Source organism: Chanodichthys erythropterus, chromosome 14 (assembly GCF_024489055.1).
Source record: "Chanodichthys erythropterus isolate Z2021 chromosome 14, ASM2448905v1, whole genome shotgun sequence".
Lineage (NCBI taxonomy): Eukaryota > Metazoa > Chordata > Actinopteri > Cypriniformes > Xenocyprididae > Chanodichthys > Chanodichthys erythropterus.
In genome coordinates this window covers 26,111,230-26,131,283 of record NC_090234.1, presented here as the reverse complement: position 1 = coordinate 26,131,283, position 20,054 = coordinate 26,111,230, and the positions used below count along the sequence as shown (strand labels likewise).

Here is a 20,054-nt window from a genome sequence, read left to right as displayed (position 1 = left end):
TTTACTGTGTATGCAGAACAAAGCAAGTCTTAAGGTTGGAACAACATGAGGGTGAGTAAATGATTTTTGGGTGAACTATCCCTTTAAGTTTAATGTGATTTGTTTTGGCATGACCTATTTCTGGCTATCCATGTCCATGTGTGGATGTGGATGTGGGGTCACTTGGGTGATGGTTTTTGCTTTGTTTCTATAATCTGAGCACATGACAGGAGAATATACATACTCCACCAAACTACAACAGAGGAAACATTAGCACTGTTTTTCTTTGCGTATATGTGTGCATGCAGGCGGCCTGGGAGAGGGAGGCAATCGCCTCATAGTCTCAGGAAATGAATGGATGTGGGAGATTATGTTTATGTTAGTGTCCTTTAATAACACTCTCTTACAAATATCTAAGTTATGCATGTTGCTTTGTTCCTATTGATTGTCATTATCCAGAAAATGACCTCTGGTCGAAACAGAATAATGTGGCGTGTTTATCTTTGATATGAGATTTCCAGGCGAGGTGAGGCATTTATTTCACAATGTTTACTTCACGGATCTATGAATGATTTAGTGTCTTTCTTTCTCTTTGTTCATTCAGACTGTTGAGCAAGGTTCAATACTGTTCATTTTCAGTGTCTGACCTGGCTTTATACCTTCAAATAGCTCATAAGATGCACATGTGGTAAATTATCCTAATGCATTTATTTATTAGTTTATTATTATGATTATTGTGAGCTGTCTGCTGGATGTTTATTGGACTTTCATCCTGCATAGCATTAAATGTATTGTAAAAATACGTTGCTTGTTCTGTAAATTATATGATAATTTGCTAATTTTAATTAGTTTTTATTTTTATATTTTCTGTTTTTGATTTAATTGTTCAATTTTTTATATTTTGTTTTGATTTTATCATTTATTTCTTTTTAAATATATATTTTTATTATACTAAATGATAATGAGAAATTTTGCATTTGCAACTAGCTGAAATAAAATAAGTTTAAATTTTTCATATTTTATTTTATTTTAAGTTTATTTTATTTCGAGTAACAAAAGTTTTTGGTTTTAGATTTTTGGTAAGTAAATGGAATGCACATTTTTAGAGCTTGACAGGCCCTGTTCCCCTTCCAATTTCACTGTATGGGAAAAAGCAGCATGAACATTATTAAAAACTTCTCCATTTGTGTACCACAGAATAAAGGTCATACAGTTATGGAACGACATGAGGGTGAGTAAATAATGACATAATTTTCTTTTTTGAATGGACTATCCCTTTTAGCATAGCATTCATATAGTGTGTGTGCATGTGTGTGTGTGTGTGTGTGTGTGTGTGTGTGTGTGTGTGTGTGTGTGTGTGTGTGTGTGTGTGTGTGTGTGTGTGTGTGTGTGTGGTTGGTGTTTGAGTCTGACATGGTGCCATGGCTACATATTAACTGAGTTCACTGTCCAAACACAGATTTCCATATTTCCCCTTGTGACGTTTCCCCAGTCAGGAACAGCTGAGACAAAACACCAGCAGAGATTCATGAAGAAGTGAAGAGACATTCAGGTGCATGTACACGGAAACAGATACACCCACATTCCTCCACACAAACACTCCTGTGGCTAGTGTCGTCCAAATATGCCTCACTACACTTCCAAAAACATTACTGACTGCAAATTCAAACAGATCAAACAATACTGAAATGGCACTGCATGCCACATGCAGTGGGACACTTTCACACTGACACCCTTTACTCGCATTACTCTGATGGGCTGGGCTAACTACCACAGCAACCAGGCCCCTCCCCTGGGTGTGTGGGAAGTTTTTAAGTGGAGTGTTGGGAATGTTGTTTTTAGAGAGGCGCAGAAGGCAGGAGAGTGTCTGTGAGAGTCAACCTAACCACACCATTCAAAACCACCAGCATTGACTCCAGGATGGGTGAAGACTCCTCTCACGCCGAGCGAAGCACAGCCACCTTACCCAGGGAGGAAAGCACCCCGACACCACCAGCTCCAGATGCTCAGGATGCTCAGGATCTCCTAATTCCGAGCTTCAGCCCCAGCTCGGTGCCCTCCTCACCTGTCAACACCCTTTCCCGTCTGGGCCCCAAGTCCCCCACCAGCCCAACGGCCAGTGGCAGCCAAGTCAGCGCCATCACGGTGGTGGCTCTGCTCGACAAGCTGGTGGTGATGATCGAGGCGGTGCAGGAGAACCAGCAGAGGATGGAGAAGAAGCAGGCTGAGCTGGAGGGGGCGGTCAGGGTGGTGCAAGGTGACGTGACCCGGCTTACTAAGAGCCACACGTCCACGGCCAACAGCGTGGCCAAGCTGCTGGAGCGCTCGCGCAAGACTGGCAACAACGTGAAGGAGGTGAGGGAGCGCCTGGATAAACAGAGCAGCCAGGTGAAGCGTCTGGAGGCCAACCACGCCCATCTGCTGAAGAGGAACCACTTTAAAGTAATCATCTTTCAGGTGAGAAGAATGAGATCTTTCTACTTCTGAGGAACCTTTAAAGATAAAAATATGTGTCTGAATGAGGTTTTTCTACACTTGAGGAACCTTTAAAGACAAAAGTAATCTAAATATGTGAAGATTTTTAGATTTAAGTATGGAAATATAAAATGATTAACTTTCTAAAGACTCTCTCGCTTTCTAGCTTGTTTGTCATATAGCAATAAAACAGTTTTAAAGCTATAGTTACACTTGTAGCGCATGCTTTCTAACTCATCTTTTGATATAAGACTTTGTGCAATTTTTTTAGTTAAACTCCATGTAAATATTTGACATGTTTGCAAGGGGATGTAGACAATAATCACAGAGAAAGTTAGATTTCAGTGTTTTCTATGGGTTTTAGTGGTGTGTGACAGGACACGTGTGCAGTAGTGTATCATGAATGAAACTAGAGTGCGTGGGAATTCTTCCTGTGACTGCAGCTGGGATGAAATTTTTGAAGTTTGTGCAGATTGCAGAGAATTTCAATATGTACATTTGTGTGCAAGCATTTAAGCATTTGTATTGTTACAGTATATGCATGTAAAAGAGAGTTGTCAGTAGATGATGTTGAGCTTACTGCAACACTCTCACATTCTTCATCATTGTTTACCATAAAGCTCAAAGATCACTTTTTTTTACAATAGGTTCATTAGACTACAAGCCTCTCCTTACAAATAAATGTAAAACAAACTGAGATTGTAAAGTTGAGTCTTCTAGCTAAACCAGCCTTGTGACCTGTTCTTTAGTTTGCTCTAATCTTTGGTGAGGTGTTTTGTATGTTCAGGTAATGCAATTTTACACACTCAGGAAGTGCTTTATGCTGGTTGGTTAATGTGAAGGGTGCGTCATGTTGATTTAAGCAACTGTGTGCGGCTCAGGCATTTAGAATAGTATTCTTATCTGATTGCCCTGGAGCGACCCACATGCAGCTTTACATGCTGGGACAGTGATCTTTAACTTGTAGAAGCAGGTAGAGGCATTTCTTAGGGGTGTTTGATTCCCAGAAATCATTTTAAAAAGCAGAACTCTGTTTTCCTGAGGCTAATGTAATTCAATAGCAGAATGAGCTAAATTTCAAAGCGAGTGTTTGAACCTCAGTAGAAATAAAAACACAGACTTTTATCTAGCTCCTTTGAGACTTGTTTCCTGATCAACCATGTCAACACCTGATCATTCATGAAGGCATTAGCTAGCATAAAATGTTGTAAAATGTCAAATGGATTTGTTTCCTTCATAAGATGACGAATTCATTGCCTTTTTATGGTTTTGGACAAAACAAAACAAAAAATCTTCATCAAAGGTTTCTGAAACAGGCTGAGGTTAACATATTTTTAGACTTATCTTAAGCATGCTAATTCAAAATGATTCCTAAGGAAAACAGAAACTTTTAAGGATATTGCTTTTAATAGACTTATTTAATAAGAGCCATCTATCAGTGTGGAGAGAGTTGATTATTGGGACGATGACTCGTGACTAATTCAGCTGTCAGAGAGGAAGCCCATGAGGCTGAACAGTGCGGCTAATGGCTGATCCTAAGTCTTAAGCATTCCCTTTGTGATCGCTAGCAGCAGGTGATTTTCTAAAGTAATAATCAGCCTGTATTCAGCCTGTTAAAACACTTTGGCATGTGTGCAGGCTTGCAGAAAGTTTGCTGCAGGAGATTGTAATATCTACTTTGAGAATGTGTTGTAAGATGAAAAGAAGGGCTTTGCAAGACACGCACACATTCACTGGACTAGCACTTTTGTTGTGTATGTTGTAAGTCTACTGAAATATACTACCGTTTTTTATAGAAATTAATACTTCATTCAATTAATACTTAATTCATCAAGGACACATTAAATTGATCAAAAGAGGCATTTATAATGTTACAATATATGTCTGTTTTTAAATAAATGCTGTTCTTTTCTTTTGAATCAAAAATCCTGAAAAACATTTATTACGGCTACCACAAAAAGTCGTCATGAAATCAAAATGTACCCTATTTAATTTGTTAGCCCATATTACTAGTCTTGTGGTGAACAACTAATCCATGCAAGTTAATACACAGAAAAATAAATTGTTTGTCGTGGTAATCTTTAATCAAAATCTGAAAAGTTACTGGAATGGCATTCTGGAATGGCATTCTCTTATGACATCAGTTTGACGGTTTGGGTTGAAAACGCTTAAACCACTCCCCCTCCAACCGTTAGTCTGCTATGAACGAGATATGGAGAGGAGGAGTGCTAAAGTAAAAACCTGCCCTCTATTCATTATTCTGTTTCACTTCACTTTCAATTTGTTTGCAAGTTCCAGTTCACGTGGACCTTAAGCAGTATTAAAGGTGCCCTAGAATTAAAAATTTAATTTACCATGGCATAGTTAAATAACAAGAGTTCAGTACATGGAAAAGACATACACTGAGTTTCAAACTCCATTGTTTCCTCCTTCTTATATAAATCTCATTTGTTTAAAAGACCTCCGGAAAACAGGCGAATCTCAACATAACACTGACTTTAATATTAATATGTATGACCCCAATATTTGCATATGCCAGCCCATGATCGAGGCATTACACAAGGGCAGTTAGTATTACACAAGGGCAGAACGTCTGGATGTGCACTGCTGAATAATCAGACTAGGTAAGCAAGCAAGGAAAACAGCGAAAAATGGAAGATGGAGCAATAATAACTGACATGATATCATGATATTTTTAGTGATATTTGTAAACTGTCTTTCTAAATGTTTCGTTAGCATGTTGCTAATGTACTGTTAAATGTGGTTAAAGTTACCATAATTTCTAAGTGTATTCACGGAGACAAGAGCCGTCGCTATTTTCATTATTAAACACTTGCAGTCTGTATAATGCATAAACACAACTTCATTCTTTATAAATCTCTCCAACAGTGCAGTGTTAGCCAGTTAGCCACAGAGCATAGCCTCAAACTCATTCAGAATCAAATGTAAACACCCAAATAAATACAATACTCACATAATCCGATGCATGCATTCAGTTTGCATGACGAACACTTTGTAAAGATCCATTTGAGGGTTATATTAGCTGTGTAAACTTTGTTTATGCACTGTTTAAGGCAAGCACGAGCTCTGGGGGCGGAGAGCGCGCGATTTAAAGGGGCCACAACCTGAAATCGGCTCGCTTCTAATTATGCCCCAAAATAGGCAGTTAAAAAAAATTAATTTAAAAAAATCTATGGGTTTTTTGAGCTGAAACTTCACATACACATTTAGGGGACACCTTAGACTTATATTACATCTTTTAAAAAAAAGTTCTAGGGCACCTTTAAAATGTTTCTTGAGCTCCAAATCAGCATATTAGAATGATTTCTGAAGAATCATGTGACATTGAAGACTGGAATAATGATGCTGAAAATTCAGCTTTGCCATCACAGGAATAAATGAATGTTTTAAAATATATTAATATAGAAAACAATCTTAAAATGTAATAATATTTCATAATATTGTACTTTTTTTACTGCATTTTTGATCAAAAAATTGCAGCCTTGTGAGCATAAGAGACTTCCTTGAGAAACATTAAATAATCTTTCCAACCCCAAATGTTTGAACGCTATATATGCTTGCAGTACAAAAAGTGTAACCATCTCACACACACCCCTGTGTGAATATGTAGATGAATGTGTGTTATTAGACTCAGGTATGGAAGCAAGTTTCAAGTGCCTGGAGTGTCAAAACAGCACAGGCATGTACTTTCCCTTCTTGCTATGGGACACTGACACATGTTAAGCATTATAGCTGCAGGTGATGCTTCACATTTGTTGCACATGTGTCAATACAAATATGACTCGATGGTGATTTTTAATTCACTGATTCTTTTAAGTCAAGACATTTTTCTCTTCTTTATTTTTTCTGTCTTTGTTCATGGAAAATGATATGCATGTCCATATACCATAGACCAATAAAACAATGGTGTATTGTTCTGTGGAACGACCACCCCTTTGACACTCTATTGAAAGTAAACACGGAATGCAAGCACGAGGGAGAACCGTTCGGTCTCAGGAGTTTGCTTTGGAAGAGCACTATTGCTCTTTGGTTGTGCATTTGCTTGTTTTGTTTAATTTTTTGGCATCTAACGACGCTCACCCAGCCTGTGGGGTAATTATAAGCATTCTATGCGCTGTGTAAAGGCATTTGGAGATGGAAGGTGTGGTTTGAACACACAAGGGCCCTCCGAAAGAAGAAAGAACTGCAGTAAACACACTGAGTTTGGCACTGAAAATGCATGTGTGGGGGAGAGACAGTCCGGTCAACTGCCTCGTTTCCATTAACAAGCACTAATGATCTGCAGTAATTACTGCCCATTTAAACCTGTTTGTTTATGCTTAATGCATCACTGCTTTTTCTGAGTTCTCAGGAATACACGAGTGTTGATTCTTGAAAAATGTGGTTCTACGTGCTGAAGCTCTTCACTGCAGTAACTCCAGCCTTTTTGTTTCTGTGGTTGCCAGTGCTTGTGGAAGGATCATTAACACAATAATCTAGGCAACTGCTCATAGCTTATGCTGTTTTTGCTCATCTAAGATAAAGATTGGTTAAGAATGCGTGTTTTCCATGACGTCTAGCAGGGATAACATACACCTTAAACGTTTTCACCAAGGCGTGCAAAGTTTGGCAAGCTGCATGACTTATGGCAAACATGAGGATTTTATGGATAGTTATAAAACATATTTTATTGCTTTTATGTTTTTGAAGGAAGAAAAGTTTTGGCTCTGATGTTTCTGCAGTGGGAGTTCACAAAACATCTGACAACTGTCATTTTTTACACCTTTGTAGTCTTTCCGATTCCCCTCATTAGTTCACCCTCTGAAATCCTGTTGAACATTGTGAGGGTTTATTTTGGCCCAGAGGTGCCATGGAACGCCTTCATTAGGATGATGTAAGTCTGCTTGAGATCCAAGCAATGCCACGTATGATTGACCAAGTCAGTCCATCGGCATTTGTCTAATTGTGTGTTTTGTAATTTTCGCATAACAACTCAAGATCAGGGTCTTCAATGAAAGGTAAAACAAGTACGAGTGTGCAAATGTGAATTGTGGGAAAGTGACAGTCTTTCAGGGTGGGAGAAGGGAAAGAACCCGATTGCCGGTGTTTACAGGCCCTCCCATAACAAGAAAGAGCTTTTTATAGTGACAGAGCAGATTCTGATGATCAAAACACATTCAGTCTGATAATTCTGCACAATAACACTTGGACATACAACAAAACACATTCTTTCTTCAATCAAAAGCATGATTTCCTCAAAGATTTGTATCCATTTGTGCAGCGGATGCACACATTTAGTTTTATTCAGCAACAAAGAGCATTCATCTGAATTTGATTGTGTTGATTCGATCTCATCATTGATTATATTCTCTGACACTGAGAGATAATGTGTTTGCTTATTATGATCGGTGCATTTCAGAGATTTGTTCTGGCTATTTTAATCTGAGTGATTCAGATTGCAATTACAATATTTTATGATTTTTTTTTTTTTAAGCTCAGGTTGGCATACAACTGTTGTTGTCCTAGGCTGCCTTTCATTATGATTCCTGTGCCGTTCCCTGAGCTCCACCCTCAACCAACAGAGATTCACCTCACCTCAAAGAAAATCTGAGAGAAAGGCAGAGTTAGAGGAAAGAAAGAAAGAAAGAAAGAAAGAAAGAAAGAAAGAAAGAAAGAAAGAAAGAAAGAAAGAAAGAAAGAAAGAAAGAAAGAAAGAAAGAAAGAAAGAAAGAAAGAAAGAAAGAAAGAAAGAAAGAAAGAAAGAAAGAGAGAAAGAAAGAAAGAGAGAAAGAGAGAAAGAGAAAGAAAGAAAGAAAGAAAGAAAGAAAGAAAGAAAGAAAGAAAGAAAGAAAGAAAGAAAGAAAGAAAGAAAGAAAGAAAGAAAGAAAGAAAGAGAGAAAGAAAGAAAGAAAAGTGAAAATAAAACATGACAGCTTCAAGGCCAGGGAAGAGATTGTGATGAGGGAGGAAACAGCAGAGGAGCAGAACAAATAGAATGAACTGGATGAGAACAATGGAAAACAAACTGATGTATGAGAGAGAGAGACAGAGAGACTCAGGCATGTTTCGGCCCTGTGCAGGATTTCTGGTTTGACAACTTGACTCCTCCCTTTATCTCTGTAGTTAGTAGTAGTTGAGTACATGTAGCTGTTTGTTTATTACAATGCTCTGATATACTTGATTCTGACTGGTCAATCGCAGCTTTCTGCAGTCAAATATTTTTGAATAATGACAGCCAAACTGTGTATTTGACTGTTGCCCCAGCAACCTCCTATTCAGTTTTGTGTTTCTCGTTTCACTCCACAGATCATGTACAGCCTGCAAACTCTCAGTCAGGGTTTATTTTGTGATGATGACCCACTGACTGTACCTTAATTCATTTATTTTTATTCTATTCTATTCTATACATATGCAAGGATAAATAAAGAACGATGATGATTCACTTTGGTGCAGTGGAGCTGAAGTGAAGTGTGCTCATGCACTTTCCTGCCTCCTAGCCACGATTCCTCCTGCACCCAGCTCAATAATGTTTGCAAGGGATCACTGTTAAGTGCGGTGTGACTCATCCTGCACAAACAGATTTTTGTCCAATCAAATGTTCTAAGGATTAAGAATGCCCCACCCCCTGAATGTACCACCTGCAACCGACTAGAAAGTAGCAACGGTTCACTGCTTAATATAACTAAAGCCTATTGGCTTTTTTTTTTTTATAGACAAGCTCTTTGGTATGCCCCACCCAAACGTACTGTTTAAATAAGAAATGCACCAAAGGGTGAGGTGGGGTGACATCTGAAAAGTCAAGTCCCATTCCGCAGGTGTTATTAGATTCACTCAAATAAATACAGTCTAATTAGAAAAATGATACTTCAGGGAGCATGACTAATCATGTGATTAATTCAAGCGGCCAGACAGACAGAGACTGAAGAGAGTGGAGCTTTCTTAATATGAACCTGAGAGAGAGAATGAGATGCAATCAGACCCCTTCTTAGACAGCTTAGTTCAGCTCAGGCAAGAATAAGTCAGATTTTGATTCAATATAAAACCAACAAAAACTCCTCAGCTCTGCAGGGCAGTAAACCTCTGTTAATTCAGTAAAAGACGGTCGAAAGTCCACAGATGGCCCTTTAAGTATCACTTTCCCATAGTTTTTACCACAATGCTGCAGATGGGAGGCTTTGATAGCACATTGCTTTGCCCAGCATCTAACTGAACTGTGTGTTCAAGCCAGTTGGCAGTTGTTTTATACTTATTCTCTCCGTCTGGAGTGAGGCCAAAGATTCCCTGAACTTCTTCCACACATCATAAACAGGTAACGGATGAGCGAGCACATTTTTGTCTGGTTTGTCAGTGTGTGTGTGTGTCCAGAAGAACCCACAAAGTACGAAAGATACAGAATCTTTGAATTTGTGGGGTGCTTTACTTGGACCCCACAAGGACAAACTCATTTATAGAACTAAATATTGACTCAATTTGCTATTGTACTTCCCTACACTATTTATAATACTACTCATCACAGGAACCTAACTTACTTTTAACATTATATATAAGAAACTTAAGACACATTTTTAAAATGTTGAAACATACATACACACACACACACACACACACATATATATATATATATATATATATATATATATATATATATATATATATATATATATATATATATATATATATATATATATATATATATATATATATATATATATATATATATATATAGGGAAGAGCCATACTATAGTGACTTTTAAGATTTTGTCAAACATTCTTATATATGACTTTTAAGATGTTGTCCAACTAAAGGACCCCATAATGTCGTAAATTCCTCATCTTACTATCTTAGTCATTTGGACCCCACAAAGTAGTATAAACAAGGGTTTGTGTGTGCTTGATGGGGCATCGCATATGGGCTGTAAGTGTGTAAATGTGTTTTATGTTCAGATATGTGTTTTATTATTATTTGAATAGGGTTAAATTAGAGAAAAAGGTTTCAGACATGAGATTCAGTCATGATGTTCATAGTTAGACATCCATCAGATTTGCATAGTTGCAGAATCATTGAATGAGAAGACAAAATACAAAGACTGTGCCTTTTGTACTGCGCCTTTGTTTTTGTATTGTTTTTTGTTTTTTTTCATTAATGACTCACCCTAATGTCGTTCCAAACCCGTAAGACTTCCGTTCATCTTCGGAACACAAATGAAGATCTTTTCGATGAAATCTGAGAGATGTCCAATCAAGCAATTTAGTCCAAATTTTCTGAATAGACTTGATCAACATTTATGATAGACAGATTTAATTAATGCTTTTTATTGCATATATGCCTTGATCAGCGAACATAAACAGAAGCTCAAACGTTCTGCGTAACCAATAGGGTTCATTCCCGTGTTACACAGCACGTTTGAGCTTCCGAAAGAGGCTTGTTCTTGTGCGTCATTCATGTTTGGTTGAGCATCTGTTTATGTTTCCTGATCAAGGTCTAAATGCCAGCAAAATCCTAAATCAAACATGTTCATCATAAAAAGCAATCATGTCTCTTCAGAAAATTTGGACTAAACCACATTCATATGAATTAGTTTTCCTCTAGTTAATCTCTTTTTGACCTTTTTGAAGTGTCAGAGATCAAGTTGCAAAGGCAAGAGGGACAGAATACTGTCAGATTTCATCAAAAAGATCTTCATTTGTTTTCCGAAGATGAACAAAAGTCTTGCGGGTTTGGAACGACATGACAGTGAGTAATTAATGACATTTTGGGGTGAACTAACCCTTTAAAATAAAAATGAAAATATAAACACAAAAGCTAATTCAAAATATTAGTAAATAATATAATAGTATATGAATAACACTAAAATAACACTGCTATAATTGGCTTCTAATCTTTTAGAAGTTTTTGATTTTTATATTAAGTATTTTACTCTGAAATGACAATCTTTGAACAAATAACAAATGCGATACTGCTGACATTCACTAGTGACATATCCTTCCTTTGTGTTTTTTTTATTTTTAATAGTATCATCCTCTATTGTTCTTATATTTGTCTTTCCTCTGTTGCTTTCCTGTGCTTTCCGCTGCCCTTGTGTTGTCTGTTCAGGTCGTAAGAGCCTAGATTGAGAGACACACACACACACACACACACACACACACCAGTCTCTCTCATCTCTTTCGATGTTTCCACTCCAAAAAGTCCGGAGGCCTCCAGCGGGGTGCATTAATTATCCAGGCTCCCATTACACACTGAACCAGGGGTATCAGCATGTGACACAATGTTTTCAAAAGTTCTCCCTCTCTCTTTTCTTCAGTCCCCTCCTCTTTCTCTTCCTCTGAGTCTCACAAGCCATTGTGTATTTAGATAAAGGTCAAAATCTGAATGGCAAATGTCTTGATTTATCGCTCTGTTACAAGACACAGGGCTGAGAAACAAATATTAAGAAAGGTGGATACAGAGCGGAATCAGAAAGACTTAAACAGCTTCAACTAAGAATGCAAATGATAAATGAAGAGTGAAACTAACCAAACAGAGACTCCCTGCTTTAGTTTTCAACTTGTGTTCAAAATGTGAATGTATATGTAGAGAAAAGTTGATAGCTTGACGTCATTGCCAAAAGAATTTTGTAAAATATGTATCATTATAATGATATATGTTAGTTTTACTAGACTTTTAATGACATTGTTACTGTTGAGACTCTTTTAATAAAGCCTTCAAATTTGGGTCAACCTACTACTGTGTGAAAGTTCGCAGGCTTATGGAGATATATTTCATGTGTGCACTATTCATCTGATAAGACCCTCAAGGTACAAACTAATTAGATTTGAGCTGAAACAACATATTTCAATAGGGAATCATTTTACAGAAAGTTTTTTTTAATCTAATATCTAAATCCCTAAATCTCATCTGTGTAGTTTCTTGGTAAATTACAGTTCGTGTATGGTTGGCTGAAAACATATAATATGAAGGTGTTGCTGAAGTTTCACTCTATTATTAATTATGAAATAGAATCCAAATGTAGACATTACTAGGTTATCAAAAAAAAAAAAAAAGCTGATACTTTTACAGAACTAACCAAATCCAGCCAACTCCCAGCTCTGGTTTCCATGTCATTCTTGAACCTGAGGGGTGTTACATATGTTCGTGAAGAAACTGGTTTGCCCAGAGTCAACACTGGTTTTGACTGGATCTCTGCCCTCAGGTGATGCTGTGTGTTCAAAGGTGAAATGTTAACAAAGATGAGCACAAGTACCACCCCTTAGACCATTTTTTAAAAACATTTGCACACACTGAAAAACAATTGCTCTTTTGGTTCTTCTCATATTAATCAATACAGACATTGGGATTATTTATTGAAAGTAAAAAAGTGGGAGTTGCATTCCTTTACTGGAATTTTTAAACCAACTTCTTGATGATGGCACAGAGTTTTGTGCACAAGGGAAGGGCATCAGGATCAGGTTGTCTTTACGTTATGTTGTTATTCCATTTTCTCGTGCATTATAGCCTATTACAGTGCATGTTCAACAACCGGGAGCTCTCAATGTATTATATAGAATACTGAATATATATTTCAGGTTAAAGGAATGTGTAATTTTTCTTAAGCAGAAGTCTCAGGAACAAAAAGCTGTTCCAGGAACACGTTCAGAGCTCTTTAAAGTTGTTTGTTCATTATTATTGTAATGTTATGGGCTTTGAGACATGTGGTAATTTTAACGCTTTGCAGACTTTGCTTAGGCTGCACGTGTTCATGTGTTTTGGAGGAGGCGTGGCTTTGGAGAGTGCTTTGAAAGGAGGGTTGGATCTTACACTTTCAAAGATTGCCTCTATGAAACTGTTCGCCCTCGCTTTAAAAGAGCCTAAATGAGTGCTTTATGTGGAAACAACCATTGCTTGACTTGTAAAAGGTTTCCTAGAGACAGGGACACTAGCATCTGAAGATCTGTTTATACATATACTTGCATTTGCAGTTTCATACTGAAATATTGGCATACGATATAACTAATCTGTCATTTTGATAAGCTTGGACAGTGCATGCTCTGAATAACTGGGAGTGTGCTAGGGCCCTTATAGGGAGCAGGTGAGTGTGCAAAAGCTCCATTCGTGCTGTTAATCCACCCTTCCCTGAGGGTCAGATATTCAATTTACTCCTTAAGCGTGAAGCATAACCCCTGTAAACCTCAGCAGCCGTGTCTGAGGTATGTGTCAGGGGTCTGCGTGTGTGAGGGTAGAGTGAGTGATAAGAGAAGATTCTGCACTGTATGTGCCAGAGGGAGGTTTAAAAGAGCGTGGCATATATATATATATATATATATATATATATATATATATATATATATATATATATATATATATATATATATATATATATATATATATATATATATATATATATATATATATATATATATATATATATATATACATGTATAATTACAAAATAAGAAACATAAAAAAGAAGTAAGAATAAAAATGATTGCATTCAACATATATTAAGCTATACAGTTTACACAAAAATCTTGACTAGTTAAAGGTGCCCTAGAATTGAAAATTGAATTTACCTTGGCATAGTTAAAGGTGCCCTAGAACCAGTTTTCACAAGATGTAATATAAGTCTAAGGTGTCCCCTGAATGTGTCTGTGAAGTTTCAGCTCAAAATACCCCATAGATTTTTTTAAATAAATTTTTTTTAACTGCCTATTTTGGGGCATCATTAACTAAGCACCGATTCAGGCTGCGGCTCCTTTAAATCGCACGCTCCCTGCCCCCCGAGCTCTCGACTATAATACAGTGCAATTACAAAGTTCACTCAGCTAATATAAACCTCAAATGAATCTTTACAAGATGTTGGTCATGCATACTGCATGCATGCGTTGGATCATGTGAGTATAGTATTTATTTGGATGTTTACATTTGATTCTGAATGAGATTGAGGCTGTGCTCTGTGGATAAAGCTATCATTACACATTGTTGGAGAGATTTATAAAGAATGAAGATGTGTTTATACATTATAAAGACTGCAAGTGTTTAAAAATGAAAAAAGCGACAGCTCTCTTGTCTCCGTAAATACAGTAAGAAATTATGGTAACTTTAACCATATTTAACAGTACATTAGCAACATGCTAACAAAACATTTAGAAAGACAATTTACAAATATCACTAAAAATATCATGATATCATGGATCATGTCAGTTATTATTGCTCCATCTGCCATTTTTCGCTATTGTTCATGCTTGCTTACCTAGTCTGATGATTCAGCTGTGCAGCTCCAGATGTTAATATTGGCTTGTGTAATGCCTTGAACATGGGCTGGCATATGCAAATATTGGGGGCGTACATATTAATGATCCCGACATTTAAGATTCGGCTGTTCTTTGGAGGTCTTTTAAACAAATGAGATTCATACAAGAAGGAGGATACAATGGAGTTTGAGACTCACTGTATGTCATTTCCATGTACTGAACTCTTGTTATTCAACTATGCCAAGGTAAATTCAATTTTTGATTCTAGGGCACCTTTATATAATTAGAGTTCAGTACATGGAAATGACATACAGTGAGTCTCAAACACCATTGTTTCCTCCTTCTTATGTAAATTTGATTTGTGCAAAAGACCACTGAAAAACAGGTGAATCTCAACATAACACAGACTGTGACGCAACAGTCAGGATCATTAATATGTACACCCCCAACTTTTGCCAGCCCATGTTCTTAGCATTAGGCAAGCCAGTATTAATGTCTGGAGCAGCAAAGCCGAATCAACAGACTTTGTGCAGGTAAGCAAGCAAGGACAACAGCGAAAAATGGCAGATGAGCAATAATAACTGACATGATTCATGATATCATAATATTTTAGTGATATTTGTAAATTGTCTTTTTAAATGTTTTGTTAGCATGTTGCTAATGTACTGTTAAATGTGGTTAAAGTTACCATCGTTTCTTACTGTATTAACACGGAGACCACAGCCATGTCATTATTTTCATTTTTAAACACTTGTAGTCTGTATAATGCATAAACATAACTTCATTCTTTATAAATCTCTCCAACAGTGTGTAATGTTAGCTTTAGCCATGGAGCATAGCCTCAAACTCATTCAGAATCAAATGTAAACATCCAAATAAATAAGATACTTACATGATCTGATATGCTGCATGACGAACACTTTGTAAAGATCCATTTTGAGGGTTATATTAGCTGTGTGAACTTTGTTTATGCAATGTACTATAGAGTTGAGAGCTTGGGATCGGGGAGCATGAGCATTTAAAGGGGACACACACAGAAATTTAAATTTTTAATTATGCCCCAAAATAGGAAGTAAAAAAATTGAAAAATAAAAAATCTATGGGGTATTTTGAGCTGAAACTTCACAGACACATTCAGGGGACACCTTAGACTTATATTGCATCTTGTGAAAAAGGGTTCTAGGGCACCTTTAAAATAATTAGGTTGTTTACTGAAATAAGATTTTTTTTATTTTTTATTTTTATGAAGGTCATTTTTAAATCAAAGCTTTTGAAAAGGAATTTGGCATGGGTGTGTTTGGTAGATAAAAAATATTTTGCACTGTCTCTGAGTGAGATTTGAAAGGGTGTGGCATATTTAGTTTTTTGTTTGTCTGTTGCATTGATTAAATGATTGAGCAAATATAATAATGTATAAAGTAACAGATATTTATATTTTATTTATGTACATGCATAATCACACAATAAGTAACAAATATAGGCAAAGAAGTGATTAAAATTGTTGCATTCAACAGATACTGAGATGCAGTGTACCCAAAATCTTGACTTGAAAACAGAATTAGATTGCTAAGTGAAACAAGATTTCAGATTGGATTTTTATACATGTAACTTTTAAATCAAACCTTTTTGAAAGGAATTTGGTGGGAAGAATAAACCTAATCCTTGTGCCATTTTTATTACTTTGGAATAACTCCAAGACAATGCCTCCACATGTCTTGTGTATAGCTAGCTGTGCCACAAACAGGTTTTTCAGCAGATTGCACAATATAACTTAAAAAACAACAGAGCAAACTGACTCATCTCTTTGTTTTACTTATTGATACAAAAATAGTGTGTGTGGACCTGAAACGAATCTTTACAGTACAGTATGGTGCTAGCAATGCCAAGGCTGTGGGTTTGATTCCCAGGAAATACATCAACTGATAAACTGTATGCAGTCTAAGTGGCTTTGGAGAAGATTGTCTGCAAAATGTACATGCAACAAAATGAGAAAAAAAATATTTCCTATTAATATCTAAATGCCATCTAAAGGTTATAGGAGGATTTTACTATAACACAATATCTGCACTGTAACCTTAAAGCAGACATTAACACACTGAGCCTTTCAATCTTTTTTTGTTAAATGCATTTTCTTTTTCTCCAATTTCAGGAGGACAACGAAATCCCCTCCACTCTGCTCACTAAAGATGGCCTGGCCTCCACCTCTCAGGATGAAATTGCTCCATCTGCACCCACTCCGCTCACTGATTTAAACCGCTCTCAAGATGAGGGCCTGCAGACCATCAGCCTCTCCTCCGACGACAATGAGGAAAAAGGAGCAATGAGCCCCCAGGCAGAGGGCGGCGATGATTCCCTGGTGGATCTGCATGAAGACAGCTTCCCAGGCTTGGGAAGTGAACATCTGGAGCGTTCTCGTGCTGACAAATTCAAGCGCTCCAGTCTGAAGAAGGTGGATAGTCTGAAAAAGGCCTTCTCGCGAAGCAGCATAGAGAAGAAGATCAACAAGATCGTGCCTCCAGAACAACGCGAGAAGATCAAGAAAAGCTTTATCCCCAACCACCCGAAGAGCACCTCTTCCAAGAGCTCATCCTTCCGTGTCTCGCCAATGACCTTCAATGTTAAGAAGGTACGAGATGGAGACGCTGACTCCTCCCAGCAGCCCGGAAGCTCACCCAGAAACCTCAGCCCGGTGGAGGTTCCCAACATTGGGGGACCTGACGGTGAGCTGCCCCTGGCTGAGTTACACTCCCCAAGTGAAAAAGCAAACGGAGATGATCACCACAGTCCCTCCACACCAAGAAGCACAGATGGAGAGGTGTTCGTTACAGATGAGGCTGGAGGTCTCGAGAACGGCCCATCTGCAACTCTGGCTGAAGAGGAAGTGGATAAAGAAGATGATGACACTGACGATAATGACGAAAACGGTGAGGAAGAGGAAGAGGAGAAAGAATCAAGACCAGCAGAAGAAGTCCCTGTGTCTCCGCCGTCGACTTCAGCTACTGTTCAGCTAACTTCTTAAATATAGCTTTTTCTAGCCCTTTGACTTCCATCTACTTCTGAGACTTTGAGAAGCATAGTTACTCACTTGTGCCACTGGTATCTTGTCCCCAAGCTTGTTTAATGTTAGCATGTCTGCTGAAATAATATATCGCCCTGAATTAACCCTAAATATAATGTAACTATAACCTATTGTGTTAAGTTCCGAAATTAAGCATGTTCTTGTAGGAGGAAATTCCATTTAGAATCCATTCCAAATGGATTGTACAAAGGCCCAGAGAATGGTACAGCAGTTCAGACCACTGTCACCACAATGATACACCGAAATAGTTATATTTTCCTGTGGGAGCCTGTGAATACCATGAAATTGACTGAACTGAAATGCCTGAAATCTCATTCTCTATCTTTTTTTCTTTGTGTAGGAGAGGCAATGTGTGTGCCAATCTGCCCTTTGTTATGCTGGAGTCCAGACTCTCTTCTGTCAGTGTACATAAGATTTAGTATTAAATTGTCTACAATAAAGTACTATGGAAGTATTATGGTTTTTGGAAACAGTACTTTGTTTTTCAGTAACGGTATTATGATGCAAATACTTTGGAGTGCCATGTAAACTATGAACATGCTAATCATACAGCATCACCATCAAACATCATTACCACTGTACCAATACAGTGCTTTTTATAAAAAAAGGCAAAGAGGTAAAATGTTGACAAAGTTATGTTTTTTAACATTTTTAGAACTTTTATTAAAATATTTAGCAGCAATCGGTCTCTAGGCTTGAATAGGTAAATGTCTATGAGGGCTGACAGTAGGTCCTGGCTTGGTGGGAAGCATGTTTACAAAATTTCTGGGAGAAAGCCAGCACAATTGACTGCCATCTCCATGGAAACCTTGCCCACTGCCAACAACTCTCCAATTACTGCTGTAGTGCACAGCAAGGGCACACACACACACACACACACACACACAAACCAAAAAAGTACAAGTATACAGTGAAGCAGAAGTTTGTTGTCAAACGTTCCATACTGCTGATGTAATAACATCACATTCTCCTAAAGAGTAACATTTTTTAGATGATTCAGTGATGAAATAAGTACTCAGACCTGTAAACATCGAAATTGCTGCTGGATAGACTTCTAAAGTAAAGCCTAACACCCAAGAACCATAAGCTTTTAATCGTTTCTCTGGACACACATCTATCTCACACAAAATGATTCAGCACAGTCTCTGATACACACACATACCAGGTGAAGAAAGTGCATTCCTGGTTCTGATGGATAGCTTCTCTGCAGTTCATTTTCCACTGACTGGAAAAAGAAGAGGTGTGAACGGATTGATGGCTTTAGTTTCCACGGGTTAGCTGGGGTATGGTGTACCCGCATGTTCTACAGGTGTGCTGCCTGCAGGCCTCTTCACGGCCCCTCTCGGACACACAACCTCATGCTGGTGTTGCGTCACGCCACGGCAGTGATGCTCAACATCAGTAAAACAACTCAAGAACCAGCTTAGTTTGAGTTTTGTGGATTTTGTCTACAACAATGAACACTGTTATCTAGAAAACATGCATTTATTAGAACTTAAAAGTGCAAATCAATGGAGATTTTGAGTGTCTCGAATCATGTGTTCCTTCTTTTAGTGAATGTGGAATATGTAAGATAAATAGTCGTTCTAGACAGAAAACTTCGCTGTTTAGTTTCAACGTCAACCACATGTGAGTTTGGCATGTAGTCTAAAATGTCTCTGGCTCCCAGGTAGACTGAGGAGTCATGTTACATGTTCGCCTGCTATATATCTCTTCAGGTTGAGGGATTATTGAGGAACCGATCAAGGAAAATTATGCAGACAAAGTTTGTTTCGCCTGTACAGCAGCTCTAGAAGAAATTTCATTGTCCATCTTAAGTAAAGGTGACTTAAATGAAATGAAATAAGATTAAGCTGATAACAATGACAGTGTGAAATATGTAAGGGGGTACAGAGATGTAAGAGGCGATTGTAGCTGTGATTATATAATGTGCCATAAAGAGAAGACAGTCATTACACATTTCCCTTCCCTAACAGAGATTAGCCTACTTTGTACAAAATGTAGGCTACAAGTTATAGGGTAGTGCAGATTCAGTATGTCATTTTACATTTGTCTCACACTGTGGAGCTGAAAGGGCGTGCTGCAAACAGGGTGTGGTTGTAACTGCCATTATTGCAGAAATCTGTCGACTTTTAAATAATGTATTTGAAAAAATTTTATTCAAATGAAAATGTTTAGGAGGGAAAAACAAGGGATTCACATACACATTCACTGTATTATTATTGTTAATTGTTGTAAGTTGTACTGTTGTTATATCTGCTCAGCAGCCACCTTAGCTTGAATTTTTAAGGTT

The 20,054-nt window shown here is 37.6% G+C and overlaps 1 protein-coding gene across 1 annotated transcript; it reads left to right on the top strand.

Moving 5' to 3' along the window:
• Positions 1-1,472: 1,472 nt before the first annotated feature.
• On the top strand, positions 1,473-18,216 carry cavin2a (caveolae associated protein 2a). Its single transcript, XM_067410559.1, has 2 exons — positions 1,473-2,436; positions 16,832-18,216. Exons 1-2 carry the CDS (start codon positions 1,900-1,902, stop codon positions 17,699-17,701), a joined length of 1,407 nt encoding a protein of 468 aa, XP_067266660.1. The 5' UTR covers positions 1,473-1,899; the 3' UTR covers positions 17,702-18,216.
• Positions 18,217-20,054: the final 1,838 nt, after the last annotated feature.

Bases quoted from the DNA above. Each gene is read 5' to 3' on its own strand.
- cavin2a (XM_067410559.1), top strand. From the start codon at position 1,900: ATGGGTGAAGACTCCTCTCACGCCGAGCGAAGCACAGCCACCTTACCC. The intron at 2,437-16,831 runs GTGAGAAGAATG...CTCCAATTTCAG, and splicing joins TTAAAGTAATCATCTTTCAG to GAGGACAACGAAATCCCCTC.